This window comes from Dermacentor andersoni, chromosome 11 (genome assembly GCF_023375885.2).
Source record: "Dermacentor andersoni chromosome 11, qqDerAnde1_hic_scaffold, whole genome shotgun sequence".
Classification (NCBI taxonomy): Eukaryota; Metazoa; Arthropoda; class Arachnida; order Ixodida; family Ixodidae; genus Dermacentor; species Dermacentor andersoni.
Window position 1 is genome coordinate 124,511,084 of NC_092824.1, and position 25,989 is coordinate 124,537,072.

Consider the following 25,989-nt stretch of genomic DNA (forward strand, 5'->3'; position numbering starts at 1 on the left):
ACATTTAGGCGAAGTGCACGCGGTGTTAGCGATGCTACGAAAATAGGAGTTCATTGCAGGGATCGTTCGCGTCTTGCACGCTTGACGCGGGTACACGTGTACGCGTTTGTTGCTCAACACACGCGGTTATTCCGTGCTCGTGGCACGCGAAGGCACACTTGTCTTGCGAGAATTCCGCGTCCTCACGTGCACCAGGTACTCGCATGATTTCTCCGCGCACGAGAGCGCGCTCGCGCCTCGAGTCACTCGACCCATATGGCACTTGTATTTCGCAGATCGTGCCGATCGCAGTCAATAAAAACATGGTCAATACGAGGCCCATGATACCTCCTTTTTTCCACTTATCCTTTGCTCATTTATACATACGCATTTCGAGCTTGAAACCAATGGCCAGGTGATATTTACAACACATGCTTCAAATTTTGAGCATGTAAGCCGAGCACATGCAATGAACTGAAGTCAGCATACATATTATGTTTTATGTTGAAATGCTACGGTGCATATCGAAATAATGTTGTGCTTGATGCATAACAAGAAATACAAAACAACAGAACACCCAGTAGCTTTAGTTTCACTCTGTCACTATGCATGTTACATAAGCCGCTCTAAAAGGACAAGAATTTTATACATCGCCTATGTAACTTAGACAAAAAAAGTGCTGCGTTAGCAGCGGGCGCTCCTGCTTTTTTTTTTTTTTTTACACAGGCAGCAAATCTTGGCAGTCTAAGAAAACCGCCATAAATAAGTTGAGAAGAGTAGCCGCTCATGAACGCACTAGACAGCGGCGTTCCTAAATCGCAATGTAGCAAACTCTCGCTCATTATCAGTGTACAGAAGTACATATAGGTTGCTGTAATCACTCAAGTGGCTCATATTGGCCTTCCACAAGATTTAGTGCGCAAAATGGTCATCGAAGTTAGTTTTTACGCCTGCTGTGCACAGATCGTCTTACGATCACGGCCAAACACCGCTGCGCACACGGCAGTCGCAGTGTGTCGTGCGTATACGGCGGACAAAGTCGCCCTGCAGAATCGAGAACGCGCGTTATCCGTTTACAAACTAAATTAGATGTATCCGATTTAGCCTGTGAAATTATACAATAAACGTACGTGCCTGTGACACTGTCAGGTGTTAGTTTCGTCCTGCTTGGAAACCTTCAATAGAAGTCGACTGCGGTCCACGATGTTCATGCCCAAAAACACAAGCTTTCCTCATTCCGGCTCGAAGTGACGAAATATTTCCTTCGTAGCTCGCTCCGCGGAAGGGGGAAAAAAACGAGTGCATAAGCTCCCGATAGCAGCGCTAAGCTGCTGTCCACAATCGTAGCACAGTTCCAGCAGTAGACACGATGGGCGTGCAAAACAACCACCGGCTGCATTACTTCGCACAACATAACATTTTATTTTCGTTCTTAGCAACCATTATCTCTGGGCACAAAGTATTTGTACTTCAGTAAACACTCAACCCGATGTGTCACCGAATATCAAGCTCTTCCAACACAGCGGCCTTCCCGCGACGCAGTCGGCTTGGAAGGTATATGGCGGTGGCCGCTCAGTGTTGCCAGTCAAATTCCGACCTTTGCGGTACTCTGAAATTTTTTCCAGTGACTCTAGCACCACTAACTGATATCTCTGGCAATAGGTTTTGCCACGGTTTTCGTTACAAGCTTCGCGACCTATTTAGATGGACCTTGCCTTTAAGCCGGTGTACTGGCAGAGCGATCATGAAGACGTCGTTTCGTTCCACCCTCGGAAGTTGTGTGATAATCGTGTAAATGCGCGAAAGGCCACTCGCTGTCTCGTGCACAGCAAGGACAGCTGTGGCGGCACTGTGACCGCAAGTTGAGGGATAGCCTCCGAGTTTGGCGCGTCATAGGCACCAAAAGCTCAAGTGTATAGCGTCTCCGTGAACATCCAAAATCAGATTTCAACTGCGAGCCACGGCGACGCTCAGTGCATTGTGGGCACGCTCCGCCGTAGCCTTCGCAGTGCATTACCCGCCGGGGTTGTTTAGTGGCTATGGTGTTGGGCTGCTAAGCACCAGGTCACGGCCACGGCGGTCGCATTTCGATGGGGCGAAAACACCCGTGTACTCGGATTTAGGTGCACGTTAATGAACTCCGGGTGGTCCATATTTCCGTAGTCCCCCCCACTACGGCGTGCCTCATAACCAGACAGTGGTTTCGGCACGGGAAACCCCATTGTTTAGGTTCTAGTGAAATTGCATTGAAGGAACGAAAACATCGCGATGGGGGATCATAGGCAGCCTTCGATCGCCAATAACTCCGCTTTTGTTGAACGCATAGAAGTAGTATTTCCGGGCAAGTTATTTCTGAAATAGTGACACGTGAACTCGTTTATCTTTTACGGGTGAGTTATCGCTCAGCGCAAGACGGGCCCGCATTGATCGGAAGTTTCTGGAATGTTATCGATTCTTCAATACTCTGTCTGTTGTCGCCGAACCTTGTGTAATCTGATTTGCATGTAGCGCGACGCGTATGGGGCAGAACTTTCTGAAAGACACGCGAGCATCAGCGATTACTCTGGAATGTTCGATGTCTCATGTATCAAAGCTGCCGCGCTTGACCCGCTGATCAAATTTCGCCGATCGCCGACTGTGTTCGCCGCTGTCGCCGTTCTTGGTTTTGTGGGCACAGGTTCGCCCAATAAAAGTTAGTTTCGTCTTCCACTGTATTGCTACTGTGTTCCTTACGGTAACTACCACATGAAAATAGTCCAATTTCACTTCCATCTCTTGACTTCGATAATGAATTGTTCAGGGTCCCTTTAAAGCACCGTGTATGAGCGTTTTAAACACTTTTTACAACTACGCTCTCTCAACGAGGCGTTTCAGCGCGAAGCTTTTCGTAGTCTGTTCTTGCGCGATCGTCGGCAGGGCGCCGTGAGGTGGGCTGCGGGTTACGCTCGTTCGCGGCATCTGCTGCCAAGGTCAGTTCGCGGTACCAGCGTGTGTGACGGGGATCACTGCTCCCACAAGGAGCGATGGCGAGCTGGATGTGACGCTCCCTTGGGTGTTGTCGCCGCTGACACCGGTGACACGACCTCCCCGCGACGAAGGGCCGCTCTCGTCGTCCGTGGAACGAGAAGAAATGCCTCGTGCCGCGCAGGACAGGCTCGGTTGCGATACGGCGCCAGAGTAGCGCGCGTCGTCTGCGTGGAAACCAAGCGCTGCATGAGCGGAGGTCTGTCTGCGGCGGCTGCCGTGAATCGCATCCACGCGCTGGCTCTCGCGATGTCCCGATGAGCGAGATAAACGCGCCACACTTCGCTCCGTTTGGAATACAGTGTTAGTTTGGAACGTGCCGCACGAGACAGATTGTCCGCGCCAGCCGAAATGAAACCACGTATACAGCTGGGCTCAAATTTCTCAGTAGGGAGTATCGTAATCGGCGGTGGATTTTTTTGTAGGTCTCCTTGCTCCCTTAGAACACACCAAGTTGGCCCGATGGCCACCCGTCTCGTGGTTTCATAAATGGTCGCCGCCATTAAACGGTATGCTTATTTGTTTCACAAACAAGGTTAATGCCATGCGCCTCCTTTACATGAGCTCGACCGGAGCAACTGTGGCCATCTGATCCCGATACCTCTTTTATTTGCGCCAAATCGGGCAGTCGACGTGTACCAGACAGCCTCGCAGATCTCAAGCTTATCCGTGGCCGACTGCACCTTTTCGCCATCGGCAACCTGCAGGCGGGCTAGCCAAGCCACCCGACCTGCTATAATTTACACAAATCAAATGACAGGTTGACCAGATTTTATCGGGCACGCGTAAACGTGGAGATGTAGCAGGTATCGAATGGTATGCCCGTGTAGACACGACTGCACCATACGTCTTTGCGCGATGCGGTTGAAGCGCGACAATGCGTAGTGGTTGCATGTGCAACCTTGGCGAGACAAACTGCCCCTCCCCGTGCAGGCGAGCATCCAGATGAAGAGCTTCTGGCCGGCGGCCCACTTTTGCGGAGGAGTCCTGGTACGCAACGACCTGGTCATCACGGCCGCTCACTGCGTGCAGGGGTAAGTAAGGCCAATGACGGACAATTCAAAACACGGGTAAAAAAAACTTCTTCAATAATGGTTATGTCGGATGTAGTATATCCAGCCGTAATATACGGCTGGGTTGTTGAAGGATCTTCGGCTTATGCTCGGTGCCACCAGATGAGTGGTGGTGTTGGCTGATTAATACAGCAAACTCGAAACCACCCGTCTCTCAACCAGCCGCGTCACTAACGCTAACGTGGCTGCATTCCGCACGGCTTGGTGTCGTTTGAAACAGTTTTCAATAGAACTCAATAGAAATTGGGGAATTTGTCGCGGTCGTCGAGCGGTCCGTTTTAAGAAGTCATGATTTTGTCGGGCTTGATGAGCGAATACGGGATGTCCAGCGAAGACAGAATTAGGAAATTTTCCATTTACTCTAGACACTCCTCGCCAGCTCGCTCCATCTGTCCACGCAACGCATTCCGCTCATGTCTTTCTTTCATTTGTCGCCTCACAGTGTGCACACCGCTCCTGTATATCGGAAACGTTTGTGGCCGGCGTCCCGTCTTGTGCCCAAATTGTGCAAGGTGTCGGTATAGAGCTCGACTTACTTGCCCGATCGTGGGTGTGTATCGTTCAAACCACTCGCTGGAAAAAGGAAGTTTCTCGATAGACTTATTATCAAAGAAGAAAAAAAAGATATGCGTTTACAAAGATCACAAAGATTGTTTACAAAACATTGCACCTGCAATGGTTTGGACGACAGAACAATGTCCAGCTTACTCGAAATTGGGATTTATGTACCTAATTTCATAGTCACGTTTTTCGTGCCTTGATACTTTCAGGCTTGCCTCTATCTCGCTTTTCTGTTGTGGAAAAAGTAGGGGCATATTTTTGCCGCCTTCAACGCTAGACAGCGACATTTGGGGCTCTGGATGCAGGCTACAAATGCAGGCTCCCATAGTACGACGCTGGGAGCTCGCAGAGTTTGTCGTCTGTTCGGGCCTTCTTGGCTGAGGTGTTCACTTTGATGACGTCACTACTGCTGCGAACTCGTTGCTGCGGTGGACGTGCAGGAGAAAGACAACAGTGGCGTCCGATGTGAAGTGGCCCTTTTCTTGAACTTTGACCGCGCCAGATCACTTTCTGCACTTTCCTCCGCAGGATGCGTCCTGAGAACCTGGTGCTCAAATTTGGCAGCCATGACCTTGTCCGCGACGACGCCGGCGTCCAGATAAGGAGGGTCTCCTCCTACGCAACGCACAACGTAAGTGACCACCCCAAGTTGCCACCTATACTGATTTGTCGGCAGGTGTACTAATTTTTCTTTTCAATGTTTGTGATGAAGCTTCCGAATCTACAGATGTCTTCGATAAAAGTAATAGCGAAGCCTATTACTTTCACAAATTTTTTTACTGCTACGTTTTCGGTAGACAACTGCTAACGTACGATCAACTTTTACTTTGCGCAGGCAACGTGTGATATATGTCTTTGTATTTTCATTTGTGGGCTTAGGTGCATACCGCGCCCATTCGCTATGCCATGCCCACCGCTGTCAGGAATCGACCCTTCGTGCATCCCATACGACACGAAACGATGTCGCAAAGATATCCACACGCCCCTGTTGCAGATGAAGACGTCCGGCGGATTTCTTAGCGAGGTCCCAGTCACCAATGTAAAAAAGAAACGCGTCATCACGGGCACGGTTGAGATATGGAATCAGCATGCGAAACATTTCTGCAAACGTGCACCAGAAGAGGGCCTGCCTCCAGATGTCTGTGCCTGCTGGTTTATTTTCGCGATTCCTGTAGGATGGATCCTGGACGTCGTAGATTGTCCGAAGACGTCCGATCCCTACGTTCGAAGCCGTGTAATGCCGCTTATTAGGTGTTCTTAAATGGATGTCCTGACAAGTATGCCCGCTTCACGGTCGCTGTACCGACATGAGGCCCCGATGATACCACTGCTCATAGTGGCGCCTGGCCCTCAGTTTGGCGTCCGTTGTCAGGCTACAAGTTGCAAACAGTGCTCGCAACAACTCCTCCATGTGTACAGGTTTATTTACAGCAACTTGCGGAGCGGACAAGTTCCAGATGCTCTCACTGCTCTTCCCCCCACCCCAAAACAAAAATATACGGATAACTCTACGAATCGCAAGTAGTTTTACCAGCACACAACTGTCACGGACCAATAGTTAGCACAAATCAGCCAAAACGTTTTCTTTCGGCCGCCCCCTTTGGTTCCGTTCCCTTTGCCGTTTTCCTCTGGCCATTGGCTACCATTGTGGCTTAACTTCAATGCAAAAACAAATAAACCAAAAACAAAACAGCAACAATAGAGTACACAAACAGCCAGGCAAAGCATACTTCCCCTCCATTTTTGGGAATCCGCTCGTTGCCATGCACTTGAACAAACTGCACATACAGGTGCGTGCCGTGTAATTGCTCAAACACGGGCGGCTCACTACTCTATGCGACGCATTGCCTACACTTGTGGCTCAGCTGTGCTGCCTCATTTCTTAACGCGCACAAGCTTTTCGTTATACAAAGTACGTTGCGCAGTAACAACAAAGGAGAGGTCAAGACAGGACAAGCGCTTGTCCTGCATCGACCTGCTCTTTGTTCTGACTGCGCTGTGTATTTTGTGCAACGATGAATTACCAACACGCCCAAACTTATTCCCTTCTGGAGCTTTCTGTGAAGGCAAAGTGACGGCACCGCTATAGTGCGATTGTTAACGTGTCGCATAGGAAGTCAGGCAAGTTAATGATAAACTTGTGAAAGTTGAAATTGATGACCATCAATATGATCTTCCAATTAAAAGCGCTTTCTAGCTTGGTGGTCGCTTTTGGTTACACCGCATGGTATTCACCACTGAAATAGGTGCGGTAACTTGTTGCGTTTGAGTTGTGCTTCAGAAACATGATCCATATGAATCGAAGGTACCACCCGGTATTGACGTTGAAGATGTCTATTTATAATAAATTGGTACAATCTCCCTGCTTGGTAGATGGACATCTTCGGGAAAGAAGGGGACAAGGGAGGGGAGATTGCGCCGACAAAGATTTCTCTCAGGCCTGACCATTGCGGGCAGCCCGATTATAATATTGAGTCCGTGCTAGGTTGGGCGTGTCCACACTAGACGTCGACATGGCAGTAACTGCCATGAAGTCGGACACCGAAGAACGGGTTGCCCTCACCCAAAAGCCATCCATGCCAATCCTTCATCCACCTTAATCGGCCTTAACCCTTCTTAACGTACCTTAATCCATCTTAATTCACCGTAATCCTCCTCCATCGACCTTAATCCACCCGAATCCTTCTTAATGCACCTTAATCCTCCTTAATCCTGCATAATCCTCTTTCACTTTAATGCACCCTAATCCATGATATTCCTCCTGCATCATCGTCAACCTGGTTACGCCCACTGCAGGGCAAAGGCCTCTCTCATACTTCTCCAATTACCCCGGTCATGTACTAATTGTGGCCATGTTGTCCATGCAAACTTCTTAATCTCATCCGCCCACCTAACTTTCTGCCGCCCCCTGCTACGCTTCCCTTCCCTTGGAATCCAGTCCGTAATCCTTAATGACCACCGTTATCTTCCCTCCTCATTACATGTCCTGCCCACGCCCATTTCTTTTTCTTGATTTCAACGAAGATGTCATTAACTGGCGTTTGTTCCCTCACCCAATCTGCTCTCTTCTTGCCAAAGTAATACCTGTCCACCAATCTGGCTCTAAATTCGACGTAAATAACTAAAGACCTGTTTCATGAACATGTGCATCCAGTAAATTGTTCGAACATATTATTTATAAGGCCATTTATTTATTTATTTATTCAGGTACCTAGAGCGCCCGTTGAGGGCATTTTTGTAGGGGGGATACAGTTCCAAAACATACATCGTCATGCAGATGACAGTGTGTAAATAACAAACAACAAACAATAAAAATACAACGCATTCCAATACTGAGCAAACTGATAACAAGAGAATCATGAAAGCAAGAAAGACGTAAATATTGTCATATGAAGAAGCATATACAAAGAATTCGAAAACGCACAGCAACACAGCACAAAAGAAATCAACAAAATTTAATTCAACAAAACGCGTGACAGAGCATTTTCAAAAGAAGATTGCAAGGCTAAGACAACTTCTGGCAATTTATTCCAGTCATGCACTGCTTTGGGAAAAAATGAGTTTTTAAAGACATTTATATGGCACTGGTATTCTTGAATCTTTAAAGAATGATCTAAACGGGAGGATATATAGCTGGGAGGTTTCATGTATGAATTTTTAGACAAACCTGTTGCGCCTATAAAAATACTGTAAAATAGCTTAAGTCTAATGTATTTGCGTCTGTCTTGCAATAGAGGCCAGCCCAAATTTTTGCACATCTGAGAGCTGCTTTTGGTGAAATCATAGTTTGTGGACACAAACATTGCTGCTCGCTTTTGAATTCGTTCGCTGATAAGTGTTTTTGTTTCAGGGTCGCACAACCACGTTCCAATATGGGACGCACGTCTGTCAAGTAGAGTCAAATCAACGGATGCCTGCTTGAAATTGCGTTTTTGAAAGTTTAACACACGGCTAGCTTTGGCAGCAATATGGTTTATGTGGTCGTTCCAAGAAAGGTTGTTTGCGAAGATAACACCCAAGTACTTGTAATTCTTAACAAATGATACGTTTCTGTGGCCTAAAGAATACTGGGTAGGTAATGGATGCTTTTTATTTGTAAATTGAAGAACTTAACATTTTTAAAAATTTAATGTCATGTTCCATGTTTTGCACCATGCCAAGACAGAGTCAAGGTCGCTTTGCAATTCATAAGAGTCGCTTATACATGTGACGTCACGATAAATGCAACAATCGTCAGCATACAGTCTGACCCGACTGGAAACCCGGTCAACTATATCATTGATAAATATTAAAAAAAGAAGAGGGCCCAAAACTGATCCTTGGGGGACACCTGATAAAACTGCAATATCAGATGAACTTCCGCCTTCAAGAATAACGCGTTGCTTTCTATCAACGAGGTACGCTTCGAGCCATTTCAGCAGGGTGGGTGGAACTTTGAGGGTAGACAGTTTCACTAATAATAAATTATGTGCGACAGAATCAAAAGCTTTTTGAAAATCCAAAAATATGCAGTCAACCTGGCTACCATTGTTAATTGAAAAAGCGATATCGTGAGCAAACGCTATCAGTTGCGTGTCGCAAGAAAATCCCTTTCTGAAGCCGTGTTGCATTGGACAGAAAAAGTTGTTATCCTGGAGGTGCTTAAATAGATTAGTGTAAACGATTTGCATATGACACTTGTAAGGGAGATAGGCCTATAGTTTACAGTTTTTGTTTTGTCGCCACTTTTATATAGAGGAACTACGTTCGCGCTTTTCCAGTCATCGGGCAAAGCGCCGACATCCATTGATTTTCGAAACATGGGTTACTAAGAAGGGAGCAACAGAAACTGCACAGTTCTTCAAGATGCAGTTCGGAATACAGTCAGGACCGGGTGCCGTGTTTAGCTTGAGCTTCTCCAAAAGTAACACTATTCAATGTACTGAGAAATCTATGCCACTCATCTCCGTAAACTCATTCACAATATGTAAACCGTCGGTAGGGCATGTCGATAGAGAAAAAACTGACTGAAAATAACGATTAAACTGTTCAGCCTTGCCTTCCAGATCCGAGCTATAGTTAAAGTAATCTATAATATCGGGAATGTTGTCTCTGACGCGCTGCTTACTTTTTACATATTTCCATACTTGCTTTGGATTATTCTTTATTTTCCCACCAAGAGCACCCAGATACGCACGTTCGGCCCTGCGCATCTCCCGCGTTATAATCTTGTTCAGCTCTTTCAATTCACAATGCAAGGAAGGCTCTGGTGATTGACAGTACCTACGATATAAGCGGTGCCTTTTGTTTATCAAAGTTCGAATGGCGGCGTTCATCCAAAGCTTATCTGTTCGACACTTCGACGAAATGGTGCGTGATGGAACATACGTCTGGATTAAGGCCAGGAGTTTTGTCTTCAGTAGGTGCCACGTGGAATGTATATCAAGTCTGGAACTGTGATCTTTAAATTCTGGGAGAAAGGCATCGAGTTCATGCGATAGCGAGACATAGTCTCCTCTGTCGTAATGAAATACCGTACGTGGTGGCGGCTTTCTGCGGTGCTCGGAAAAACAGGATAATCTTGCGATTACCACTTCATGGTCGCTTAAACCGGGAATTGTGGTGGTTGAAGAAACGAGGGTGCGATCGTTGCAGAAAATCAAATCAAGTACATTTGCACTACTGCAGCCTATTCTAGTCGGGCATTCCACAAACTGAAATAGGGAGTGAGTGTTAATCATTTCACGAAAAGCAGTATGAAGAAGCGATGTGGTCTTTATATTCGGCTTAAGGGAGACCCATTCTACATTAGATAAATTATCATCACCACCTAAAATAACGTAAGATGCATCCAAGGTTAGTAGGACGTTGCTCAATTCAACAAGGGGTTGCGGTGTTTTAGGGGCTGGAGATCTGTAACATGAACCAATAGCCATTGAGGAACCGTTAGCCAGTATGACCTTACACCAGACCATTTCGCATGTCTTGCTTTCTGTGTTAAGAGGTATGCTATTCAGTCCATTATCGACAATTACAAAGACACCACCGCCATGCTTGTTACGGTCATTCCGGTATACGTTGTAATTAGGCGGAAATATCTCGCAGCTGCCTATTGTTTCGTTCAGCCATGACTCGGTGCCAATGACCACATGTGGTTTGACCAATTCCAAGAGTGCAGCAAACTCCTCTTTTTTGTTCTTGAGGCTGCGGCAGTTGGCAGCAATAATTATAAAGTCGGATTTAGGATCTGCTCTTTTCTGCGATGCAGGACTCCTTGATCGCTATTGGTTTATGCTTTTCACGGTATCAGTAGCGCTGTCGTACATGTAAACTTGTTTTGCCAACTTTAGTTTGTTGACATTAAGTTTGAAGTCACCGCCACGTTCCCTGGCAAACTGTATCAGCTTTTTCCGCTCATGCCTTACTTTATTCGAGTAGTCTTCACTGATAGCAAAACCGGTATCCTTTAGTTTTGAGGCAGCTGCAAGTAAGTGTTGCTTGTCTTTGAAAGATAAGAATTTCACTAGAATCGGCCGTTTTTTTTCTTGTGAGTAACGCCCTAGTCTGTGCGTTCTTTCCATAGCCATCGACTATGCACTTAGAGAATAATAACCTACTATACAGCCGCAACATGGATTCCGTTCAGGCTTAAGTACTATTACTCAGTTAGCTGAGGTAACCCATGATATCAATACCGCAATAAATAACAGAAGCCAAATAGATGCCATTGTCTTAGATTTTTCAAAGGCCTTTGATGTTGTTCCCCGTCCAGATCTTATTACTGAACGAACTGCCATTGGTATACACGAGAAAACAGCATCACTGATAAAAAAGAGAGAGAAGTTTAATCATACGAAATGCAGAGAGGTCGGATGGATAAAGAACTAGCTCGAAAACAGAAGGCAATGCGTAGCTATGAACGATGTTATGTCTGATTACCTCAACGTTTTTTCTGGTGTACCACAAGGCTCGGTTCTTGCGCCCCTCTTATCCCTGACCTACATCATTTGATGTTGCGCTCAGCCGCCTATTCAAATGCGCTTATTCGCCGCTGATTGCGTAGTGCATGCAACTGAATGCCAGAGAGGATCAGGTAAAACTAAACGATTCATTAGCTGCAATACAAAATTTGTGCAACAAATGGGGGATGAAACTAAATGCAACAAAAGCTACCCGTATTTTCTTCACACACAAGAAAAGTGCGCTTCAGTTTACGTGCACAATAAACAATATAACACTCAGAAAATGCGATGAGGTCACATACTCGGGGTCACTCTTACAACGAAATTAAATGGGGAACCTCATATAAATGACATGTATGACAAGGCGCTAGGTAAACTGCATTTCTTGAGAAGAAAACTTAGAAGCACACCTCCTAGTGTTAAATGCATACAGAACCCTCATTAGACCCGTTTTAGAGTATGCTGGCGCTATTTGGGCCCCTCACCAGAAGTATTTAACCGACAATCTAGAACGCATACAGAACTTAGCAATGAAGGGGATCACGGTCACTGACCAAGTCTGATGCCACTGTCGGCACTGTCACGCGTATTTTCAAAATACGACTTGCGCATTGCCCACATCCCGACCAGCAAGCTCCGGAATCAGCTAATGAATGTGAAAGACAGGTTACGTGTTGAATCATTCCCAGGAGTCGTGTATAAGATACCATGCGCTGGTTGCCACAAAGTATATATTGGTGAAACAGGGAAGTTCTCCAGACGCCTCAAGGACCACAAAACGTGACGTAAGAAATAATAGTCACACGACGAACACCATTGCCGAGCATGCTCAGGAACATAATCACAAGATTGACTGGGACAATGCCACTGTTGTTGCGATAGAAAAGAGCATGGTCACCCCGACGGCTGCTAGAATCGTTAATCATTCCATCGACGCCAGCTGCGATGAACCGGACACCATGGGCTATGCCTGCCATTTAGGCACGTTCGTTACGTCGCGTGTTGGCTACATAAGTGACGACGATTTCCTGTCCAACTCAGTGAACAAGGAACCCGTACGCGGTTCCGAAACGTCAGCTTATACATTAGACTTGGTCAGTGACCGTGATCCCCTTCATTTCCATGCCTGACCAGACGAGCTTTCGTCAAACCCTTGATAAATAACTTAGCATTGAGATTCATATATTCGCAATTTGAAACAACGCAACTATTTGTTTAGGGGGGTCTTTTATAGCCGCACCCGGCTCTCAGACAGAGCTGCACCTCCCGGGCTCTGCCAAGCCCTTGATCACGTGCTTATTCGAGAGAGTGGACATCAGCGCCACAGATGTCGGCGAAGAGCTTTTGTGTAGCTGCGCAGCCTTGCTGCTCCGGGTTGGTTCCTTTTGGAAGCCCACCTGTGTGCGACGCCTTTCCACATGCCATCTTCCGCAGTTTCACTGCCGACCGCAGAGAGGAGTTTCTCAAAATTAAACTTAAGACATGCCTAAGATCAACTATGGCAGATGACAGGCCATCTTCACTGGCAATTTTGTCCAATAAAAACATTATATAGCGTCTAGCCTTAACCGGTCGCAAGCCTCAACTGGATTTGCGATGTTCGAGTCACGCAAGGCTCCCTTCTAAGATGTGTCACGAGCTTCCATTGTATACATTGCATGAGAATGTTGGAGCGTGAACCAGGGCACGAACAACTGACCGCCTTTTTTGCTGCTTAACTGTCAGAACTGAAAGGTTTAAATCTACGCTCCAGTCGCAGCTCTTCACGTCGTCCTCATGTTGCTTTGTCGTTTTATGTGGGGTCATATTTGTAAATGTATTCGAAAATTTAATTTGATGTACGTCACAGCTGTCCAGTTGTGCCGCACAAAGTTGAATGTCGGGAATAAGGGTGCTTTGGATCATCTTAAATCAATTTTAACACAATGCCTGACACGACGCTAAATGCTAAATTGTCCTTTGTTTTTGGAATTCGGTCATATAACAGTCACATAGAGTCATGTAATGTCATATACAGTCATATAATGTCATATACCTAGTAGACATGGGTGTACAAAAAAAAAAGGGGTGGGGGGGTGGGGTGAGTTCGCCCAGGGCGCTCTTCATGGTGTAAGTCTTCACATATAGCTGTAGTTGCTTCACATATTGTATAACGAACAGCTGCGATAAAGCATTGGAACTTTCACAACTCTGCTCGACACATTACAAGTTTGGAAAGCCAGAAGTGGGCTTCCTCACTGACATGTAGCACGGCTGTGTTTCCCGGAAGGACGGGAATAGTGCACGAGGAAGCGCCGGCACATTCTACTCGTACTCACATTCCTGCGAGAGACTTATCGACTTACGTTGACAGGTATTTACGACACGGCCAGAGACGCTCAGGCGCAGAAAGTCTGCCGCCGGTCTGCCTTGTTGGCTTCTCATCACTTCAGCGTATTCCACTCAATGCAAGGCATTCGGCGCCTGCCGCTCAGACAAGTGGTGCGCCCGTCTGACGATGGCGTCCTCGCCTCCGCATGCGAACTCACCCCACCAGCTGCCGTGTGCGACAGGGAGAACGACCGTAGCAGACTCGCCAATATGACGATACGGTTCACTAACTCAAGGCCACGTGCCGCAAGAACACAACACGGCCAAGACTCGCTCCACACCTTTCCCTCGCGTCGCGAACGGCTCACGATCACAGGGGGGCTTGCGGGCACGTGCGTCGCAGCATGTGGTTCGTGCTTAACGTGCTTACATCGTGGCTCCTTAAGCTAGGTGAGAAGAAGATGTCCTGGCCCTGATCAAATTCCCAAAGCTTTTTTAAAGAGATACGCCGAGTGGTGCTCACGTTTTCTTTCGGATATCTATACTAAATCTCCAGAATCTGGCGACGTTCCAAGAGACTTGAGGCGGGCTAAAGCAGTACCGAATCACAAACAGGTTCCAAGCATGATGTGACTAATTACCGACCAATCTCTTTGACAAGTACATGTTTCAAAACTCTAGAGCACATCCTAACTACCCACCTAACTAAATTTGTGGATGAAAATGACACTTTGGGTAAAAACCAGCATGGCTTTCGACGAGGGTACTCCACAGTCACTATCTTCACTCAAGTTACACATGAAATCGATCAATGTATTAATGTAAGGGGTCAAATAGATATTATCTTTATCGATTTCCGCAAAGCATTCGACAGAATATCCCCTAGAAATCTGCTTATAAAGCTGTCTCATTTGTTAGGCAATACTCAGCTATTAAAATGGATTGAGGCATATTTGTCCGAAAGGGAACAATTTGTTTCATTAAATTCTGTTTGCACTACCAATAAATCAGTTCGATCGGGTGTGCCGCAAGGATCTGTTATAGGCCCTCTACTTTTTTTTTAGATTAGTGATATTTTAGATTAGTGATATGGCAGCAGGTTTTTCGCCACAAATAGCCATCAAGCATTATGCAGATGACATCATTACATATGCTAATATATGCACTCCTAATGGAGCTTAGTGCTCCATTATGCTCCTAACAGGAGCTTAGTAAGCATTTACAAAAAGTCACTCTCTGGTGTGACGAGTTGCAAATGGAACTGAATGCATCAACAACTGGTTCTGTGCGTATGACGCGTAAAAAAAGATCCTTTAATTTTCCCCTACAGCATCAACTGAGCCGAAGTCGCTGAGGTTAAGGAATTTAAATGCCTAGGGATTCATCTCACACATGATTTGAACTGGTCGGTACAAGTCGACATCATCTATGATAAGTCCTTGTGTAAACTTTGGTCATTACGACGAAAACTTCACGACGCCACCCCAGAGGAAAAAGCAATGGCCTACAATATGACTGCACTTCCTGTACTGACTTATGCAAGTCAGGTTTGGGAGCCGTACACTCAATAAAACACACTAAAATGTGAGCGCGTACAAAACAAGGCTTTGGGTTTTATTTTTAACACATACGTTAGAACCCAGTCCGTCACCGAACTTAGATATAGAGCTTGCCTCATGACTGTCAAGCAGAAAAAGCAGCATAAGAGTCTGACATTCTTTTTTCACGTATTAAGTGGAGACTATAAAGTAGACTTAGAAAAACACATCACATTAGAGAGATCTGCTAACCCCTGAACAAAGCATTCAAAACATATTAAACCACTTAATTATAGAACAGAATCATTAAAAAATTCGTTCCTGGTTCGAAGCATGGACGATTGGAACAACCTGCCACAAGGTATAGTAGAATGTACTGATTTACAATCTTTTGTAAAAGCTGGTACCAATTATTTGTAAACGGTTGAGAATACGTTTTATTGTTAGATGTTTGTCGGTTGCATGTTGTTCTGGCGCATTACTTTTTCGTTAGACCCATATAGTGCTATAACTTGTTAATTGTAACTCACGTTGTTTATTACTTCATATTGGTTTATATGATGTGCCTTCCTATCCTAATTGCTTTCTATTGAATTCTTTAAACATGTACTGTGTACCTTGTGAGTGCTTTCTACTGAATTGTTTAAAAATCTGTATGTCTAGTTTGATGACAGCAATGTAACCGCAACTCCTGTCTTGGCTTGTGTTGACAAGATGAATAAATAAATAAATAATATTTTAAATAAATAAGAAGCACCCCTTAGTGCAGCTTTAACGATGGCCTCGCTGTCCGCGCAGAACTACCGGCCAGACGATCTGACGCACGACGTGGCCGTGATCAAGCTCTCGCTGCCGGTGAACTACACCGCGCACGTCCGGCCCGTCTGCCTCCCTGGCGCCGGACAGCAGCTGGCCGTCAACACCACTTGCTTCGCCAGTGGATGGGGCAACACGCGAGGTGAGGACGCTTGCTCTGTGACGCGTCGATTGCTTGCCTCCGCTTCCCCTGTGCTTACAATGGGTGCACACGACGCCGGTGCGGCCCTGAAAACCTCGGCGGATGTCGCAGACGGTCACTTGGCAGACGACACGCGAACGCTTCAACGCACATGTAAGCGATTTTGGAGCTCATAACGCTTTGTCCAATAGGCGTCAGTAGCGTATCATCATCACCTGGTTACGCCCACTGCAGGGCAAAGGCCTCTCCCATACTTCTCCAACAACCCCGGTCATGTACTAATTGTGGCCATGTCGTCCCTGCAAACTTCTTAATCTCATCCGCCCACCTAACTTTCTGCCGCCCCCGGCTACGCTTTCCTTCCCTTGGAATCCAGTCCGTAACCCTTAATGACCATCGGTTATCTTCCCTCCTTATTACATGTCTTGCCCATGCCCATTTCTTTTTCTTGATTTCAACTAAGATGCCATTAACTCGCGTTTGTTCCCTCATCCAATCTGCTCTTTTCTTGTCCCTTAACGTTACACCCATCATTCTTCTTTCCATAGCTCGTTGCGTCGTCCTCAATTTGAGTAGAACCCTTTTCGTAAGCCTCCAGGTTTCTGCCCCGTAGGTGAGTACTGGTAAGACATAGCTATTATAAACTTTTCTCTTGAGGGATAATGGCAACCTGCTGTTCATGATCTGAGAATGCCTGCCAAACGCACCCCAGCCCATTCTTATTCTTCTGATTATTTCCGTCTCATAATCCGGATCCGCCGTCACTACCTGCCCTAAGTAGATGTATTCCCTTACCACTTCCAGTGCCTCGCTACTTATTGTAAATTGCTGTTCTCTTCCGAGACTGTTAAACATTACTTTAGTTTTCTGCAGATTAATTTTTAGACCCACTCATCTGCTTTGCCTCTCAAGGTCAGTGAGCATGCATTGCAATTGGTCCCCTGAGTTATTAAGCAAGGCAATATCATCAGCGAATCGCAACTTACTGGGGTATTCTCCATTAACTTTTATCCCCAATTCTTCCCAATCCAGGTCTCTGAATACCTCCTGTAAACACTCTGTGAATAGCATTGGAGAGATCGTATCTCCCTGCCTGACGCCTTTCTTTATTGGGATTTTGTTGCTTTCTTTATGGAGGACTACGGTGGCTGTGGAGCCGCTATAGATATCTTTCAGTATTTTTATATACGGCTCGTCTACACCCTGATTCCGTAATGCCTCCATGACTGTTGAGGTTTCGACAGAATCAAACGCTTTCTATGCTATATATAAGGGTTGGTGATATTCCGCACATTTCTCTATCACCTGATTGATAGTGTGAATATGGTCTATTGTTGAGTAGCCTTTACGGAATCCTGCCTGGTCCTTTGCTTGACAGAAGTCAAAGGTGTTCCTGATTCTATTTGCGATTACCTTAGTAAATAGTTTGTAGGCAACTGACAGTAAGCTGATCGGTCTACAATTTTTCAAGTCATTGGCGTCCCCTTTCTTATGGATTAGGATTATGTTAGCGTTCTTCCAAGATTCCGGTACGCTCGAGGTCTTGAGGCATTGCGTATACAGGGTGGCCAGTTTCTCTAGAACAATCTGCCCACCATCCTTCAACAAATCTGCTGTTACCTGATCCTCCCCAGCTGCCTTCCCCCTTTGCATATCTCCCAAGGCCTTCTTTACTTCTTCCGGCGTTACCTGTGGGATTTCGCATTCCTCTAGACTACTTTCTCTTCCATTATCGTCGTGGGTGGCACTGGTACAGTACAAATCTCTATAGAACTCTTCAGCCACTTGAACTATCTCATCCATATTAGTAATGATATTGCCGGCTTTGTCTTTTAACGCATACATCTGATTCTTGTCAATGCCTAGTTTCTTCCTCACTGCTTTTAAGCTTCCTCCGTTCCTGAGAGCATGTTCAATTCTATCCATATTATACTTCCTTATGTCAGCTGTCTTACGCTTGTTGATTAACTTCGAAAGTTCTGCCAGTTCTATTCTAGCTGTAGGGTTAGAGGCTTTCATACATTGGCGTTTCTTGATCAGATCTTTCGTCTCCTGCGATAGTTTACGGGTATCCTGCCTAACGGAGTTACCACAGACTTCCATTCTACACTCCTTAATGACGCCCACAAGATTATCGTTCATTGCTTCAACACTAAGGTCCTCCTCCTGAGTTAAAGCCGAATACCTGTTTTGTAGCTTGATCTGGAATTCCTCTATTTTCCCTTTTAACGCTAACTCATTGATCGGCTTCTTATGTACCAGTTTCTTCCGTTCCCTCCTCAGGTCTAGGCTAATTCGAGTTCTTACCATCCTATGGTCACTGCAGCGCACCTTGCTGAGCACGTCCACATCTTGTATGATGCCAGGGTTAGCGCAGAATATGAAGTCTATTTCATTTCTAGTCTCGCCGTTCGGGCTCCTCCACGTCCACTTTCGGCTATCTCGCTTGCGGAAGAAGGTATTCATTATCCGCATATTATTCTGTTCCGCAAATTCTACTAATAACTCTCCCCTGCTATTCCTAGTGCCTATGCCATATTCCCCCACTGCCTTGTCTCCAGCCTGCTTCTTGCCTACCTTGGCATTGAAATCGCCCATCAGTATAGTGTATTTAGTTTTCACTCTACCCATCGCCGATTCCACGTCTTCATAGAAGCTTTCGACTTCCTGGTCATCATGACTGGATGTGGGGGCGTAAACCTGTACGACCTTCAGTTTGTACCTCTTATTAAGTTTCACAACAAGACCTGCCACCCTCTCGTTAATGCTATAGAATTCCTGTATGTTACCAGCTATATTCTTATTAATCAGGAATCCGACTCCTAGTTCTCGTCTCTCCGCTAAGCTCCGGTAGCACGGGACGTGCCCGCTTTTTAGAACTGTATGTGCTTCTTTTGGCCTCCTAACTTCACTGAGCCCTATTATATCCCATTTACTGCCCTCTAATTCCTCCAATAGCACTGCTAGACTCGCCTCACTAGATAACGTTCTAGCGTTAAACGTTGCCAGGTTCATGTTCCAATGGCGGCCTGTCCGGAATACCCAGTAGCGTCCAGCAGCGTATACGGTGCTTGTAATAAAAGCGTGGCTTAAAATGTATTACAAGCTATTCTAACTTTCCGCTTATGAATTGAATCAGGATCGGTGTGTTTAGATCTTCGTTCCTGGTTTAGCAAATACTTTTAAACAACGGGTTGCCACGTTTCTGACTCGGGAAAGTTCCCCGGGCGGTCACTATCTGATAATTTTCTGCCTGATCGCTCGCGGGTGTGCTCAGTTGCGGTAGAGTTGTTCTCGGTGCGCACAAGGCTTGTAATGTAGATGTTCTGTACGTTTTAATAGCTTGTAACAAATACATATTATCGCTAGTAACTCGCTTACTGTGCGAGTCGTTATAAAACGTTCAGCTTCGAACATTAGTGTGCTCTCCGTGTAGTCGCCGTCACCCATGCATCGACGCGTATTGCTTCAAGTGTGCGCCGTTCACTTATTCTTGATACGTTGGCGATAGAGGGCGCGTAAGTTGGCGCGTGAGTAGGGGTGCGTAGATAACGTGCGATAAACATACTGTATGCCGGGAAGCGGCCCTGCTCACTTTGTCACCGTTTAACGAACGGTACTCCCTCGTGCAGACGTTCCGGGGTTGAAGTATTTTCCTATTGTATCCCCACAGCGCTCTGTGTTACATTATGGCGGCATTTCTTTTCCCCTTCACTGCTATTGTATTTTTTCCTATGTTTCCATACATCTATTGCCTTCGTTTATCCATATACCAAGGTATTTATATTCTGTTACCCGAGGTATTTCCTGGCCCTGTATCGCCACTGTCTGTTCACTGTTTTCATTGAATACCATAACACCTCATTTTCTAACACTGAATTTCAAACCTAAATTGTTGCCTTCCTGTCCACAGATATTAGCCAGACGTTGCAAATCACTTTGCTTGTTAGCTAGCAACAAAATATCGTCCGCATAAAATAAACCTGGGAGTTGCTGCTCTATTACTGTACCTGCCTGTTTGTATGAGAGATTAAACCCGATATTACTTCCTTCTAGCGCCCTCTCCATCCTCACCATGTACATCATAAACAGCAGCGGGGATAAAGGGCATCCCTGCCTCAGTCCCTTGTTGATATGAACTTTCTCCTCACTCCTCATCCCTTCCCATTTAACGCAAACAGTATTTTCTAGGTAAATATCTCTCAAAAGCTCTACACAATTGTCAACTAAGCCTTCCCCTTCCAGAATACCCCACAAAATGTTGCGGTCTACGTTGTCATCCGCTCCTGTAATGTCTAAAAAGGCCACATGTAACGGTCTGCTTTCTACTCTTGATATTTCAATACACTGAGCAACGCCTACCTATTCTGAAGCCATCCTGAAGTTCTCCCAAAATGCCATTATTCTCTGCTCATGCTTGCAGCTTTAATTTGATTGCCTGCATTGCTAGCCTGTATATTACCGATGTAATGGTCAACGGTCTATACGAGTGAATTCTATCTTTCTCGCTCTTACCTTTATAAATTCAATTCATTCTACTTTCGTTCATTCATTCATTCATCCATTCATTCGCCAACTGTCTGGTATTCGTCTATCTTTTAAAGTTTTTTCCACTGCTTTCACCAGAGATTCCTTACTTTTTGGTCCTAGTTCATTAATCAGCCTAACGGGAACCTCGTCTAGCCCTGTGGCTGTGCGCTTAGGAATTTTCTCTTCCGCTTTGTTCCAGTTTAAATTTGTCAGCACCAGCTCCTTTTCCACTTGGGTCTCTTTCATGCTCTTTTTTTCTTCAAATACAACCTCGTCCTTGCCTTGGAAAGATTCGGCTGTTACTTTTTGGATGTAATTTATTGCCGCTTCCCCTTTCAGTTTGTTTCCATCTTCGTCTAGTATATAGGTTGTATTTTTGTTGCCTTCCTGCCTAATAATTTTATGTGGTTCCAAAATATTCTAGGCGCGGCCTCCTTTTTCTCACGTATTTCTGACAACCAACGTTCACTTTCACCTTTTATCTTTGTTTGCACCGGTATTTGAACCATAGACTTCTGTAAAATGTTTAATCCGGTTCACTTGAACTTGAAGGAAGCGTAATGAAAAGGAACGGAGAACAGAGTGAGGGCTCACTCCATTCTCCCTTCCCATCCATTACCCCTTCCATCTTCCTTTGTGCTCTTTCTGAGCTGCGTTACAAGCCTAAAAAAGTCATGAGATACCAACTCACCCAGACTGCCACGCTTTTGAACTGTACACTTGCCGAAACACGATAATATCGCGGCTGCATTCATGCATAACGATAGGACGATACATTCATAAATCGTGCCTCCATTGATGTGATGTTACCATAAACACTTCTCCTTTAAGTTCACAATCGGGTTTACTTGAGGTTCTGCAGTGACATATAAACAAAAGCTAAAAATATACGAGATTATGCTTTTGTATGCGAAAGCCAAGCCTGGCGCCCCCCCCAGCCAGCGTTGACGCCCCCTCCTCCTCGCGCAGGCAGCGGCGGCTCGTTCTCGCTGAAGCAGGCCCGGCTCGCGGTGCGCCCCTTCGCGGCCGCGTGCGCCGCCATCCTCGCCGCGCAGCCGAGCCTGGACGCCAGCGCCGTGGTGTGCGCCGTCGACGAGTCCCACGACGCCGGGCCCTGTCACGTGAGCCTCCCGTCTGAACATGCGGGTCTTTTTCTCGGCAGTCGCTGCACAGAATTCGATTAGGTTTATTGCATGTTGAACAACTAGTGACTCTAGGAAGCTTTTATTTTATGTCGTCAATATTTAGTGAAAATTAGTGAAAATCTCAAAGTTAGAAAAGAAGGCGCAACTGTCAACAACTCTTTCACCCGGCAATAAAAAACAATATCACCATCCTGTAAACTGCAATTCATAGTGCATTAAAGCATACAAAATCGATGCATGAGGATATGAAATGTACCACTGATAGGAAAGCAGGACTTGAGTTCTAAATTAAAATACAGATTTGTTCGCTCTAACGGACGCAGTTTACAGTACTAGAATATCTCTTCTTGCTGCTGCAGAGTTGCGAATTTGTACACTTCGGACTTGTATTAATTTTTTTGAAGCTCACCGATTGCCAACAGCTTTCTTTTTAAGATTCGTAGGCTTTAAGTCAATGTTTTCCTTACTACTTCCACTAGAATTTAAGCTTCTCACTCAAGTGCAAAGGAAAACAATAAATCATTTCTGCTCACAAAAGCTTTTTTGAGTTTTACTTGAATGGGCGGCATCGCAGTTGGGTCCGTGCTAAGGTTTCCTTTTAAGCTAAAGCACTGACGCTACACCTCCTCTTTTCCTTAAGTCCTTTAATTCGTGCATATTTTTGTAAGTTCGCCCGCGACAACGTTGTTCCTCCTTTTCAGGTGCATTTATGGAAATTTGGAGATAGCCTGTGTAGGAAATCGAGATGTCTAGGCAGCTAATAAAAAAAAATCACGAATGGAATTTGTTCTTTTCTTTGTTCTTTCGGCGGTGGAGGGGGGGAGGGGCGTAAAACTCACAAGAGCACGCAGGACAACAGAAGGAGACGAAAACACAGCGCTTCTAGCAACTGAGAACAACTGAGAACAGGAAGAAAACAGGGGAACAAAGTCACCGTCGCAACATAGATTACGGCACAATCGTCCGTCACAGGCCGCTACCGCCATAGGAACAAGATTTCTTTTTTTCGGCAGTCAAAACAATGGGCAGCTTACAGAATTATTGCTTCTGTTCATTTCGAACACCTCTATACACCCTAGTCGCTTGATCCGTGTGTCTGGATGTCGCTGTTGATCTAATCAAACAAAGGTTTACAGCCACAGTGCAGGCAGTGTGCGACTAGATGGGGGGCCGGTCTTTGCCAGATTGCCATGCCAGAATTGCCAACATTGTTAGACTGCTCTCGTAAGCGATCATTGAGGCATCTTCCTTCTGTCCTATGCATTCCTTCCCGCAAGACAAAGCAATACAGTAAGCCATAGGCGCCGACTACGGGGAGGGGCGGGGGGCTGAGCCCCCCCCCCCCCCCCGGGTGATGCCGAAGCACCCCTTCCCCCCCAAACACACACACCTATAGTGCCATTACCAGAGCTTTGTGTCCCACATCATTTCAGGTTTCTTTTGACTTGCCTCGACCTTTTTACTTGAAATTTTACATGAGCTAATAGCTTACTGCATCTATGTTGGCGCGGACGTGCACGGCATTTAATTCATGCTTTCGCTTTATTTCTGGAAATCCTGACATAGGAGAACACGCGCATTAGAAGCACTAATGGCGGCTGCCTCATCCGTATTTTCTTACTTCAAGATTGCTTTAAATTTCCACTGTAAACACCACGCACATATACAACATATTTAAATATACACACAGGACAAATTTCATTATATTTTTGAAAGAGATTGAGGCATCCAATTAAAATTATTTCTAAAAGTATGGATAGCCCATGTCTAGAGAATGAATATGTTGCTGTATGTTCACCACGCTTCAAGCTGCTTTGTGTGCTTTTTCGACCATGAAAAAAAATAATAAACCTATAGACTTCAATGAGGGCCCCTCCGGCAGTCTTATCAATGGCGTGTGAAATGCAGGTGAATGTTTCAGAGCCGGTGCGGCCCTGAAAACCTCGGGGGATGTCGCAGACAATCACTTGGCAGACGACGCGCGAAGGCAACAGCTTCAACGCACGTGTAAACAAACGCTTTCGGAGCTCATAACGCTTTGTCCAATAGGCGTTGTCCAATCCTCCTGAATGTTGTGGGCCTCAGTATCGCTTCTTTTTCCAGTAAACACTGCTAACGACTCATGAAAAAAGAACATATCTAATAATTTACACTATTTATTAGGGATGGAAACATTGTCACTTGCATGCAAAGGTCATAAATATATACAGGGTGTCCCAATTAACTATCATGCACCAAGGTTAAAGAAGAACAGCAATGCGTTACTCGAAGAAAACATAGTGCATATTGTTTACAGTACAGTACAGTAGCTGGCAGTAATTTATTTCGTTGCTGAGCTTTAATTAGGTAAATGTAATTAATTATCTAATTCGAGACGTACTATCCTGATTTTCGAAGCGTCAATGAGACATTTGAAAGCACAGCCAAGGGACATATAACTGTGGTATATACAGCGACGTACTAATTGCGACGTAATATTTTTTCCGACTGGTAAATAAACGCCGCGAAATATGGAGAATACCACGTGACTGCGCTCCCACTCGAATTATAAAGCAGATCCTTCGAACAGGTTCCCTCTGAGTTACCCAGAACGAAATAAACGCAGTAAAGTAAATAAAGAAAAACATCGTGATCGACCTGGTGCCTTATCTGCCGCGCTCCGGCCGAAGTAACACGTCGCATTTGATCTTACTTCGGCTAAGACCATGCTAAGACAAGCTGCGATAGCTGTTGTCTTAACATTGACCACGTCAGTGCAAAGATGTAAAGGTGCGTTTTGTTTCGTCCCAGTCGCCGTGTCTTTCTCTAACGAGCAGAAGGTAAACATGATACTCGCCTTGGGAGCTGAAAATGACAAAAAGAGGAAGGCCGTAAATATGTTACAGTCATAGAAGTGTGGCGGTAGACCAAACGCATCGACCATGATGAGAAATTATGAAAACCTGAGACAAACCGGCAGCTTCAAGAAACCGCGGCGGAGGACTCCATGTTTGAGTCCGAGCCTACGAATTGATGTTCTAGTGTTTATGTCCTCAAACACTCATGCTAGCGTGTGGGACGTGGCCGCCCAGGTGCCAATTTCCAAGTCATCAGTTCGGAGGACTCTAAATAGCTCGGCCTTTCACTCGTATCGCCTTAACCAGCACTAGTCTTGGAAGATACGGACCTGCAGAACCGTCTAGATTTCTTGAACTGGTTCCTCAGAAAAGCCGATGAGCCGCCGGACTTTTTGAGCAACATCATGTGCACAGATGAAGCCAATGTTGGCAGAAACGGCCAGGTAAATTAAACATAATGCGCAATATTGCAGTGACTCCAATCCACGCTGGGTAAAGCGCAATCGGCACCAGTACCAGTGGTCGCTCAGTGTGTGGTTCGGAATTTACGCCGGTGCTGTAATCGGTCCCATCTTCTTCGATCGCACACTGACTGGGCAGCGTTGCGTGAACGAAATCCCTGAAGGAGTAACGGATGACTTTCTCAGCGAAGTCCCGCTGTCACGTCTTCTACTTCTGTGGCATCAGCAAGATGGGGCACCTGCACACAGCAGCAGCCGAGCACGAAACTGGCTGGGTGCGACTTTTCATGCACAACAGATTGAAGGCACGGGCCTGTAAATTGGCCGGCTAGGTCACCTTACCTCTCTCCATTCGATTTATTTCTTTGGGGTTATGTGAAAGATCGTGCATACAGGATCGAGGCGGACGTCAGATTAGTTCAAGGCAAGGATAACGGATGTCTGCCGTAGAATTTCGGGGTCGGTCATCAAGGAAGCCACTGAAGATGTGATAAAACGTACACAGTACTGCATAGCTGCAAAAAGAAAAGAAAAGAAAAGAGAGGAGACCTATCCGAACACGCCCTCAAGGTAGCAACTTGTGTTCAATGGCGCTTACGAATTCATAGATAAGGGCGCACTGAAATCTGATG

At 45.8% G+C, this 25,989-nt stretch overlaps 1 protein-coding gene across 6 annotated transcripts in view; it reads left to right on the forward strand.

Moving 5' to 3' along the window:
- Positions 1–25,989, forward strand: part of Rtca (RNA 3'-terminal phosphate cyclase) — a 303,555-nt gene that overhangs the window by 128,199 nt on the left and 149,367 nt on the right. For all 6 annotated transcript variants that reach the window (XR_008614321.2, XM_055075593.2, XM_055075591.2 and 3 more), the window contains 4 exons: positions 3,937–4,037; positions 5,166–5,268; positions 16,225–16,384; positions 21,884–22,035. Coding sequence is in view for 5 of the 6 variants with exons in the window: in XM_055075593.2 (XP_054931568.1) it covers positions 3,937–4,037; positions 5,166–5,268; positions 16,225–16,384; positions 21,884–22,035 (516 nt within the window). In the remaining variant the exon portion in view is untranslated. The remainder of the gene's footprint in view (positions 1–3,936; positions 4,038–5,165; positions 5,269–16,224; positions 16,385–21,883; positions 22,036–25,989) is intronic.